Genomic DNA, 12440 nt, shown 5'->3' on the forward strand with positions numbered 1-12440 from the left:
ACTTTGAAAAACGAATTTCAACAGAAATCTCTTCACAATTGGTGGATGGGACTGAATTCCAAGTATAGCAATTTAGTAAACACACAGCAAATGATGCACTCCTACTGTTTGGTTCTATTTATTTATGTGAGGTATCATTTTCTCAATGACAGGTATTAAAACCAAATATCAAAATAAATTAAACTTGGAACCAGACCTTCATATCGCAGTATCAGAAGCCATCAAACCAGAATTTTAAGAAATTATGAAAGAAATGCAATCTATTGTTCAATTAAATATTGTAATAAATATGTTTGTTAGCTGGTAATAATAAAAATAATGTGTAAAAATATCTAGTGTTTTTAATTATTATATGATCATACAAGGAATATTTCCTCTTTATAATACTTATTACAATAGATTTTTGCTCAATCAGTTGGGGGTACGTGCTATTTATTTTTTCTGTCTTGGGGGTACACGATCAAAAAAGTTTGGAGACCACTGGTTTAGACCACGAATGTTGCTGAAGTGGATGTGGAAACTTTTTCTTGGTAAGAATTAGCATTTAAGTTGTTGTTTTTTTTTTAACTATTTCTTGTGAAAAAAGTTTTGATCTGCAGTAAAATAGTGTTTCTTGGAGTTGTGATCCATTAAATGTGGGGGTGGGGGAGAAATAGATAAAAAGATAAGGGGCATGCAGTCAGAGGTGATTGACTTGTAAATATGCCACCCACACAGGCAGAACCCAGTCTCCTGTCCATACATAGCCTCAGGTTTTCCTTGCGATCAGTGAATTGGTGTCCCTCTACTCACCAACTTGTAATAAATAGCAGAAGGATTTGATGCTAGCTAATCAGGAAGCCTCTGGATTCATAACTAACTGGTTCAATTCCGTCACTAACAGCAGCTGGCTTGAGGAACTGTTTTACTACTGTATCCTTGAATGTGGGAGGTGTGAGCCCCCTACATTGTGATTGGCATGGTATTGAGAGTATCATTCTCACTACATATGGGAAAATGAGGAGCAAAAACTAGAACTCGCACTCAAGTGACAAAACATGGAATTTAAAACAAACAATTTTCATGATAATGAGGAAATTGCAGCAGGTAATTCTTAAAGAAAGTACTGTAAAAATTCACTGACTCATTAAGGCTTAAGTTCAAATCTCCAGTCTAAGTAGAATATTAGTGATTTCCTACTTTTATTTAAAGGATATATTTAATGGAACACAGCTTCTCAAATTTAAAGCTTTAAATTCTAATTATAAGGCATTTAAAGCATTTTAAAAATAGCAAAATTTGGCCAAAAAGCATTGTTTTTCTTCCTCTTCTCCTGCCCAGAAACCTCTAAGGTCATATCATTCAATTGATTTTAACCATGCATGGAATGTAGTTTCTCTGACATTACTTAAGGATCCCTGAGAAGTTCAGTATAGTGGGACTAAAACGAAGGGAAATTGTAGCAGAAAAAATAAAGAAATAAAATAAAAGCTATAGATGAGGACCAAGATCTAGATGGATTGATTCTGTTAGTAGTATCTTAGAAAACTAAAATAGATCTGACATTGTTAGAGACCTGATACCTTAATTTGGAAAAAAACTATTAATAGGAAGCAAATGATAATACAAATGTGATTATTTAGCACTATTATATGTAGTCTTTGCATTCATTAAGGGTAAATGTCATGAGATGATAATAATAAAAAGAATACATCAAGGTTATACTTCAGTTGTCACATTATTTATAAATGTGTGCTTTGGTAAGTAACTGCTGTATTACTAAAGTTTCTGTAATCTGTTTTGTCGTTTATTAAAAAAAATATATATATAGATATGGATATATATTTTATATATACACACATGTGCAGCAGTTTTCACTTAGTGAACTTTATAGTGAACTCCCTGACTGTTATAAACTATCAAAAGTTTCAGCAAAACACTTCACCATTAATTCTATTCTAAACAAAATTCACTATAGCAGAACTTCCAGTACAATGAACTATTTTTCCCCATGAGTTCACTGTATTGAGAGCTGACTGTATATGCTATAACTGATATTGTAATAATAAACATTCTGTCTTTTCTTATCTTTATAGAGATACAAAGAAATTAAAGCCAGAAATAATTTATAAACCTCAAGTTCAAAGAAATACTATCATTGGTTATGCCACGTAAGTTATTCATTACCAAAAACTAGTCTTCTGTAATCAAATAATAGTTTATTTGAAAGTTTAATAAAGGTATTTGTTTTTCTTGTAAAATCAGTATTAAATATTACATTTTTAAAATTATTTAATGTAGCTTTTAGGAAGTAACCAAATCACAAAGGGCTGGATTGAGACTATTACTAGTGTTCAGGCTTATGCATTGATTGCTCGTATTAGTATTTTTAGAAAGGATATGACAGCACACCATGCGGTCATCTCCTTTCTAAAAATAACAGCACACTGATCAGTAATAATTATACACATCTTTCTGCTCAGACACAAGCAGGTAAAGATATGTGCATGCGAGTATAACCTTAGTAAGCAAGGCTGAAATGAGGAAATAAAGCAAGGCCTAAAATCATAAATTGCACCACTTAGTTGCTTTTGGCCATTGGACTAAATGGTCTGAGGATGAGTGTTTCCCAGATGTGAGGAGCTTTATGCACCCATTTATTCAGATTAAATAGTTCTTAAGGTAGAAGCAGAAGGTTAGGATAGTTTTTATGGTGGAGGTAGCAGATTTAATGAAAATTCTTTTTATATTTATTTATATACCTGCAAGCTGGCCTTTTTTTCATTCTGTGACAGGTATCCAAGGCATAGTCTATAAGTCTTCAGTATATCTGGTGGTACTGGATATTTTGTGTTCTGAAATTCTGTTGTTGGCTCTCCTGTCTGTTTGTCATAGCATAGATTACAGCTGCAGACACTTGGTAGACCAGGCATATCCAGGGATTGTAGCTGGTCTTGAGAAGAGCAGATAAAGGATGCCAGTTTTTCATAAAGTCTGAAGATAGGTTATATATCTTCAGGATTTTTAACTTTATAGAAGTGCTTCAGATATACGAGATGATGATGGATTTATTGTAGTTTGGGAGGGGATGGGTGAATATGTGTGGGTTGTCAGTATTTTCTTGATCTGGTATAGGCTGTAGCTGTTGCCCAAGAGAAAAAGAAAACAACAGTTTGCCCTTCCTAGAGACCATGATTACATACCATCCTGATGGATTATTGATATTTGTTGTCTACAGAAAACCTGCTCAGGCACATCCACCAACTCACACCACCAATCCAAATAGTTATAGCATTATATAAAACTTTTAACAGTACAAAATTGATTGGCTCTGATGATAATCCCTTATCCTGAAATTAACTACATACATCTTAGCCAATGACACAGCTCCTACTGGTTCAAGATAATATTGACATCCCATACCTACACATCCCCTCCCAAACATAGGCTGTAGTAAATTTGTCACCATCCTATGTATCAATGAGCACTTCTGAAAAGTTGGCAGAAATCCCAAAGAAAGAATCTAGTACCACTTTCACACCACACAAAAAATTGACATCCCTTATCTGGTGTTTACCAAATGCACTGCAGCTGTACTATGGCCAAACAGGTAGAATAGCCAGTGCAGAATCTCAGAACACAAAGACTGCACCAAAGTATCTGCTTAGGACTATACCTTGAATACTTGTCACGGAATCCACTCGAAAAAGGCCACCTTCCTTTATAGAAGCAAATGCAAAAAAATAATAAATAAATAAATAAAAAATTCCTTGAATCTACTTCTACCTTGAAAAACTTGAAAAACTACCTCACATTTGAGAAATGCTCATCCTCAGTCCATCAGTTCAGTGGTCAAGAATTTCAATCAAGCTGACTAAGTGATGTAGTTTATGACTTCAGGCATTCACTTGTGTCACTCATACCTGCATGCATGCTTGTTTCTTGATTTTATGCCAGTTTGACTTTGGCAGAATGTAAGAAATAATAATTAAATTATTTTAGATATTCTTCTTCTTCTTCAACCTTTTGGTTCTGTCCACTGCTTGATAAAGGTCTCCCCTGTAATTTTCCAGACTACTCGGTTTTCTGCCTCTCCCACCCATCTCACTCCTGCAGTTTGTTCCAGTTCATCCCTCCACCTTCTTCTCGGTCTTCCTCTTTGTCTTGCTTCATCCATTGGTCTCCACCCTGTTTTTCTAGTCCATCTCCCGTCACTGCATCTGGCAATATGGCCAGCCTGTTTAATGTATTTTACAATATCCATGACCTCTGTTTGAGATCTTATCCAGGTATTTGTCTTCCTATCTCTTAATGTTATTTTTAGCATACTTCTCTCCATACGATGTTGTGTTGTTCTTAGCTTTTTGTTTAGGGGGTCTGTTAAAGTCCATGTTTCTCCTTCATATGTTAGGACAGGAAGTATGCACTGGTCGAAAGCTTTCCTTTTTAGACTCATAGGATGTCATTTCTGAATATGTCTCATTTTCCCATAAGCCATCCATCCAAGGTGAATTCTTCATTCAATCTCTTTTCTTTGGCAATCCTCAAAGGATAACAATTAGCCCAAATATACATATGAAGTAACTTGTTCTATTTCATGGTTTTCAACTTTGACAGTTCTATGGTTTATGTATTTCATCATCATCATCATCAAATTCCTGCCATGTACCCTCAAGGGGTGTACAGGATATGACAGTACTACATGAAAAAATTACATCATTACTAACTTCCTATCTACAATTTTCCTCCAAATCAGTCTGTTACTTGTCAAGACTCCAACATTATTAGATCTTATATTTCTATCGTCTAAGGCACTTTGTACCATATCAATCCACCTATATCTTGGTCTTCCTCTGGGTCGTTTTCCTGCCAACCTCGCAGAGAACACTTATTTTGCAAATCTTTCCTCGCCCATTCTATTTAAGTGACCATACCACCTGAGATTAGCTCTGCTAACGCATTCCTGGATGCTGACAATGTCAAGTTCTTTCCTAATATCCTCATTTTTAATATGATATTGCCATTGATGCCATCTGCTCACACCTCTAATCTTTCTCAGGACTCTCATATCTGCGGTCTCTAGTCTTTGGTCAAGTGTTTAACTTCTGACCCAGCTCTCAGATCCATAAGTTAAAACTGGTTTGAACACTGTCTTGTATACAGCTAATTTAGTGTTCCGACTAATTTCTTATTCCATATGAATTTATTCAATTGACTTCCCACCATACCAGCTTTGCTGATTCTGTTGTCTATTTCTATATGTAATTTACCATCTTCAGTAAAAATCGTGCCTAAGTAGCTGAAATGTTTTACTTGTTCCACAGGTTCTTCATTCACAACACAGTTGACATTTTCAATGATTCTGCCTATTTTCATTGTCTTTGTCTTTTTATTGCTGACCTTCATACCATATCTATTACAACAGCTATTCAATTTAGTTAGAGAATCTTGCAGACTTGTAGCGGATTTATTTAGAAGTATAACATCATCCGCATAAAGCAAAGAGCTGACATTAACATCTCCAATTTTGATATCATGTTTAATACCACATTCCTTCATAATGTGATCCATATAGATAATGAATAACAGAGGGGATAATGTACATCCTTGTCTCACACCAGATTTAACATTAAACCATCTTCCTGTACTTCCTTCAATTCTAACTGCTGACTTACAACTCAAATGAAGACTAAGTATTGCTTGATATAATGCTCCATTGACACCATATAACTGCAGCGTATTGAATAGCTTCTCTCTTGGCACCCTGTCATATGCCTTTTCCAAATCGACAAAACTTAAATACAGATCTTTGTTATATTTCCATGCTTTCTCAACTATTTGTTGTAAAGTGAAGATCTGATCCTGACAGCCTCTATTTGGCCTGAGTCCAGCTTGTTCTTCACCAAGCTTTTCTTCCACAATTCTTCTCAACTGTTTCTCAAGTATACTTGCATAGATCTTGCCAGGGACACTCACTAGGGAAATACCTCTATAATTCTCACATTCAGTTTTATTTCCCTTTTTATATATGGGTACTATGAGAGCTCTACTCCAATCATTGGGAATTCGTCCCTCTGTCCAGGCTTTCTGAACTATGCAGTGCAGCCACTGTAAGACTCTTATACCACCATACTTCAGCATTTCTGGTCGAATATCATCTACTCCTGCTGCCTTTCCACATTTCAAGCCTTTGATGGCTTTTTCTACTTCAGGTATGGATATGTATTCCTGACTGCATGCCTGGTCAGTGTTTTTTATCACTGTGCTGTCATCACTGCTTTTTTCATTTAGCAGTTTTTCAAAGTAATTACTCCATACTTCAAGGATATCTTTTTCTCCTGTATTCATGTCACCTTTATCATCTCTAATTCCTTTTACAGCACTCTTTCCTCCATTCCTAAGCTTCTTCAACAACCTCCAGAATATATTGCCACCTTTTTGATATTTATTTTCTATATTCTTGCCAAAGTCCTCCCATGACTTTTGTTTAGCTAATTTTACACACTGTTTAGCTTTCTTACATTTGTCTCTGTATTCTGTAAGAGTAAAAGCTGACTTATTTGCCAGGAACTTTTGATATGCTTTCTTCTTTTCCTTCACTGCCTCTTTAACTTCCTGTGTCCACCATAGAGTTCTGATTTTTTTATCCTTGCACACAACCTCACCACATGCCTCTCTGGCAGAATCAATTAATGTTTTCTTCAGAGTTTGCCACTGAATCTCCAAGGTTTGATTCCTGTTCTCAAACTCTTTCATTTTCTTTTCAATAATCTTTCTGTATTTTAGTCTACAGTTCACATCTGAGAGCTACTCAACTTTTATTCGCTTTAAAACTTTCTTACATGTTATTCTTTTCAATATGAAATTCAATTTTATCCTGCTCAAGACTAAATAGTGATCACTTCCAATTTCAAATCCTCTGTACACTTTGGTGTCCTGCACCAGGGAGAAAACATCACTATCAACAATAACATAGTCAATGAGACTTTTCTTATTCCTAGCTTATTCTCTCCATGTGAATTTGTGCACATTTTTATGTTGGAACATGGTGTTAGTAATAACCAGTCCATGTCCTGAGCAGAAATCCAACAGATATTTGCCATTATTATTAGCTTTGCTCTTTTCTCCAAATTTTCCCAAAATATTTTTGTATGTCTCAATCATTTCCTACTCTGCTATTTAGATCCCCAACAAGGACCAACTTTTCCTTTTTCATTGTGTCAGTTGCTTTTTATAAAGCCTCAAAAAATTCCTCCACTTCTACCTTAGTAGAACCTTCTGTGGGACCATAGGCACAAATAAGTCTCATTGTCCAGTTTCCAATTCTCATATTTGCCCACATTACTCTACTTGAGACTGACTGCCAATCAAGAAGATTAGCCTCATATTTTGTGTTGAATACTATGGCTACTCCTTCTTTTCCTTGATTGTCATTGCCTGAATATAACATTTTGTGTTTATTGCTCAGAAAGATCTCACCAGTTTTGGTCTTTTTTGTTTCAGTCACCCCTATTATGTCGATCTGGTACTTGAGTTGGGGTTTGTTTTCAGATTTGTTTCAGTAGCTGACTTTTCGCTGTTCGGCCTGGTTCCCTGGCGAAAACAACGGGGGCCTTGTTTAACCGGGCGACGCCCCAGCCGGCATGAAATTTTGTCATGTTGTACCATCATTTTTTATTTTGGTTTAACCAATAAGAATACAATTTGGTCGGCTAAATCCCAAATTGCCAGCCCATCCTCATTCGTTCAGTATCAAAGTAGATACCCAATAGGGTGCACCACGAGAAGGTGAGGATTAGACGTTAGGTCAGAAGCCCTGATCGGTTCTCCGCATTCCTTTAAAGGCTATGTGGAGGTCTCCTCTCAGTTATACAGCTTTGACCCTTAAGCACCCCGTCTATGTATTTATTCCTCATTATTTTTGTTTTTTCTCTATTTAGCTGATTTAGACTTTCTTCCAGATCTTCAAGATTATCTGCTACTAGGACAATATCATCTGCAAATTTCAGATGAGCAGCCTTTCTCCATTTATGTTTATTCCTTTTGTTTCCCAATCAAGGCTTCTAAAGACTTCCTCTAGTGCAGCTGTAAATAATTTGGGAGATGTGTAACCTTGCCGGATGCCTTTTTGTATTGGGAACTTTTCACTGTTTTTATATAATTTAATTACAGAAGTTGCATTATTGTAAATATGTTTTAGTGTTTCAATATATGATTTCTCAGTTCCCTGGGTTTCAAGTGCTTTTAGTGTTGCTGGTGTTTTAACTGAATCAAATGCTTTTTCATAGTCTATATAGGCCACACATAAGGGTTTATTATATTCAATTGATTTTTCAGTGAGCTGTCTTAATGTGTGAATATGGTCCAAAGTATTGTAATTCTTTCTAAATCCAGCTTGTTCACAGGATTGCATTCCCTCTAGTTTCGATTTTATTCTATTATTTATAATTTTTGTGAAGACTTTATATATGGTGGGGAGTAGGCTTATAGGTCTGTAGTTTTTAATTTCTTCCTTATTGCCCTTTTTAAAAATTAATATTAAAAGTGTTCCAATTTTTTGAAATTTTTCTCTGTTTTAGGCATTTATTAAAGAGTTTAGTCAGCTGTTTGATGACAAGACTTCCTCCCAGTTTTAAGAAGTCTACCATAATTCCATCTTCTCCTGGGGCCTTTCCATTCTTCATTTCCTGCAGTGCCATTTCCACTTCGGGGCATCATGTTCTTCCTCCACTCGAGTTAATCACAGGTGATTCTTGGATGTCTCAGTCTTTGTCTTCATAGAGTTCAGTATAAAATTCCTGAATTCTTTTGATTGTTGCATCTCTATTTTTTATAAGTTCACCATTTTTCTTCTTACAGCAGCTATTTCCTATGTTCCATCTGATGATGTTCGTCTTTTAGGACCACCATATTACTATTGTTTTCTATTGTTTCTTTAATTTTCCTAGTATTATACGATCTAATTTCATGTTTCATCCTTTTACGTATAGTTTTACAAATTTCTACATATTCTATTTTTCTTTTCATAGCTCTTCTTTTCTTCATCAGATCTAAGGTTTTTTTCTTAGATTTTCCTCTCTTTGGTGCCTTTTTACACCTCCTCTTTTTAGTGCACAATTCAAGATAGATTTTGTTAAGATTTCATTAGCATCATCGATAGTACTAGCTGTGTTTAACTTTTTTAGTTCATTTTTGAGTGCCTCTCTATGACAGCTTTTATTGTGGTAGAGGTTTTTGTTGATTCACTAAATTGGACTTTTTTCTTATGAGCTTATTCCGTTCTCATTTTTTGTTGATCCATACTTTTGCCCTTACTAGTCTGTGGTCACTTACTGTATTAAATGTATTAAGCACTTCGGTATTATTTATTATATATCTTCTCTTGGAGAGGATGCAGTCTATTTCATTGTAAGTTTAAGTTTGTCCATTTGGGCTTTCCAAGTCCATTTTCGGTTGATTTCTGTGTCAATCTCCTGTTTCTCTAATCTTTCCTTTCCATTTGTGTTTAAATAACCATATCAACTTATTAACTCTACTCAGTCTTACTGACATTCTTAGCATGTCGAGTTCGTTCCTAATGTCTTCATTTTGGATGATTTTGTTGAGTTTTTATTATAGTTTAAGTTGCAACACAAGACACTAATAAGATTTTTTTTTTTTATTTATTTATTTTCAGAGTTGCTGCTATTTCACTGGTTTTTAGCCAGCATCTTCGTAGCACAAACATTTTGTCACAGTACACAAACGGCGGCAATTAGTTAATAGTGGTAACAATTTAAAATTGTAACAGACAACACAAAGGACTAAAGTCCTAATTGTTGTATATAGACAGAGAGAGGGATTAACAAGTATTAATTTAGTCTTAAAATGACTTTCCCAGATGTTGGGTAAATTGGTACAGCCATACTTGTTGAGATTTGGAGAATGTTTTAACCTATTATTGCTACAAAATCAGTCTCTCTCTGATTGATAATGACTTCCATGTAACACTTGTTTTCTTCCATCTAATCTTGTGTGAAGGGATGCTTAAGGCATGGTCTGCTAGTCCCAACTCGCCATAATGATGGTGCCAGATATATTTCTTATGTTCTCAGAGGCAAACGTCAATAGATCTTCCTGTCTTTTTCATAGTAAGCCACGTTACAAATACAGGGTATTTCATATACAATGGTACCTTGGTTTGCGAGCATAATTCATTCCATAAACGTGCTTGTAATCCAAAGCACTCGTATATCAAAGCAAATTTCCCTATAAGAAATAATAGAAACTCAGATGATTTGTTCCAAAACTCAAAAATATTCACATAAAAATGATTACTACAAAATACATATACCTTCGTATACCTTATATTTGTATACCTTTTTATATTTTTATTATTTAAATGTAATATACATAAAGTAAGCGAATTTATTAATTACATTACAATTACATATTACAGTTTCTACATCTTCCAGAACACGTGGCTGTTGCTTTGATACTCTCTTGACTCCTTTTGCTACATCTAGCCCCCTTAGTTCTTTCTTCTTTAAAACTGTGCAAATCGTTGACATAGACTTCTTATAAAATCTTGCGATGGCGGCCACTTGCATACCTTGTTCATGCTTTCCGATGATTTCCTTCGTAACTTCCACCGTAATCATCTCCCTCTTACCGCCTTCCTTTTCAACCCTTTTCTTCATTGGGGCCATTGTCGTAGTACAGTTAATAAAGAACAGTCATTACATTTGGACACAAAATAAAAAAATGCTTTATGCACACACACGTGGTCACAATGCTAGCACGAATGTTGACTATACGAATGAGGTATGCCGACTGAAACCGAGCATGCGAGACGGTTACCCGCAATCCCAAACGACTTATGATCACGTGACACTCGGCAGACAAAGCGTGTAAGTAATACTCGTATTGCAAGACCTCGCTCGTTTATCAAGTTAAAATTTATCAAAAATTTTTGCTCGTCTTACAAAACACTCGCAATCCAAAGTGCCACTGCACTCCTCGATGTGAAAATGGAAAGCTTGTCCTTAGATAAATGAATATTGGTTGTCCATTTGATCTATGATATAAATTTGATGTGAAGGCAGTATCTATTAGGTACTCTGGATATCTTTTCAGGTGTACCCTCAATGTATAGAATAGTAACAGTTTTGTTGTGGTCTTGTTTATTAGAAAAGGAAGGAAGGGAATTTAGGTGGAGGGGTGTATTTAGTATTTTCTGTATTTTTTGGGGATTATAGCCATTGGCTAAAAAACGTGTGATATAAGCAACTTCAGTGGCAAGATCAGTATCATTGGAACAAATAGTTCTGGCTCTGGTTAAAGGATGGCTGTTGAGTGCTTGGTTCTCTAAATGTTCTGTTTAGAAATTAGCCAAGGAGGGGTAAAGGGACAAACCCATGACTGTCCCATCCAATTGTTTGTATATTCCTTTCCATGTGAAATAACTAGCATGTGCAATAAATTTGAATAATATAGCTGGGGTGAAATGAGACTTTATAAGTTCAAGGGGCTAAGTTAATGGTATATTAGTAAATAGTGAAGCATTATCAAAGGTAATCATTATGTTTGAACTTTTTACAATATGGTTATTTAATATACTTTTTTAAGTGAACGGAATTTTTACGCACCCCTTATGCCCAACTGTTGATGATAAAAACAGTCCTACATACAAACTTGTTAAATATATTTTGGTCTTCTAAGACACTACTAATTGCATAAAATCCTCTTAGATTTTAGTCTTTTTCTGAGTCTTTTTCTTACCATCCAAATGTGAAACACTAATTTTGCCAATCTTTTACTTGCCCATTCTGTTTAAGTGATCATACCATCTGACTACTCACAAATTGTGAATAACAAGTTCCTTTCTGATATCTTCATTTTTTTTAATTGATGTTATCTGTTCACTTCCTAATCGTTCTCAGAAATTTTGTATCTATGGTCTCTGGATAGGAGATCCTTGGTCACTTTTATTTCTAACCTATCTTTACTCTCAGCTCCATTGGTTAAAATTATTTAGTGCTTTGGCTGATTTTTCTCATATTCCATATAAATTTATTTACCTCGCTCCCCACCATTCCGGTTTTACTTGTTCTACTATCTTTTTCCATATTTAATTTGGAATTTCATTGTAAATTTAAAATTGTAAATTCTGTTTGAAGAAAAGCCCTGCAATGGCAGTTATTTAAATTACAGGCAGACGATGATAGGGAACGTCTGTTGTACAATAATGTTCGCTGGCTCAGCAGAAGTCAATTTTTAGAAAGATTTCTTGTATTAATTAACGATATAAAAATTTTTCTTGATGAAAAAGGAGATATTTATCCACAATTGAGTGATAAAAGATGGTTGTTACACTTATCATTTTTAGTAGATTTCTGTACGAAATTAAGCAATTTACATTTAGAATTACAAGGTAGAGATAAAAATTTAATTGACTTGTTAAGTTCAATAAAAACTGTACA

The 12440-nt window shown here is 34.9% G+C and overlaps 1 protein-coding gene across 2 annotated transcripts in view; it reads left to right on the forward strand.

Annotated features, from left to right (window-relative positions):
• LOC150092985 (mucosa-associated lymphoid tissue lymphoma translocation protein 1-like) overlaps nt 1-12440 on the forward strand; it is a 228003-nt gene that overhangs the window by 166701 nt on the left and 48862 nt on the right. For both annotated transcript variants that reach the window (XM_090413823.1, XM_090413824.1), the window contains exon 11: nt 2076-2150. In XM_090413823.1, the coding sequence (XP_090269949.1) occupies nt 2076-2150 (75 nt within the window). The remainder of the gene's footprint in view (nt 1-2075; nt 2151-12440) is intronic.

The sequence above is a fragment of the Typopeltis vanoorti genome, chromosome 24, assembly GCF_054136105.1.
Source record: "Typopeltis vanoorti isolate ZY-2024b chromosome 24, IOZ_Tvanoo_1.0, whole genome shotgun sequence".
NCBI lineage: Eukaryota > Metazoa > Arthropoda > Arachnida > Uropygi > Thelyphonidae > Typopeltis > Typopeltis vanoorti.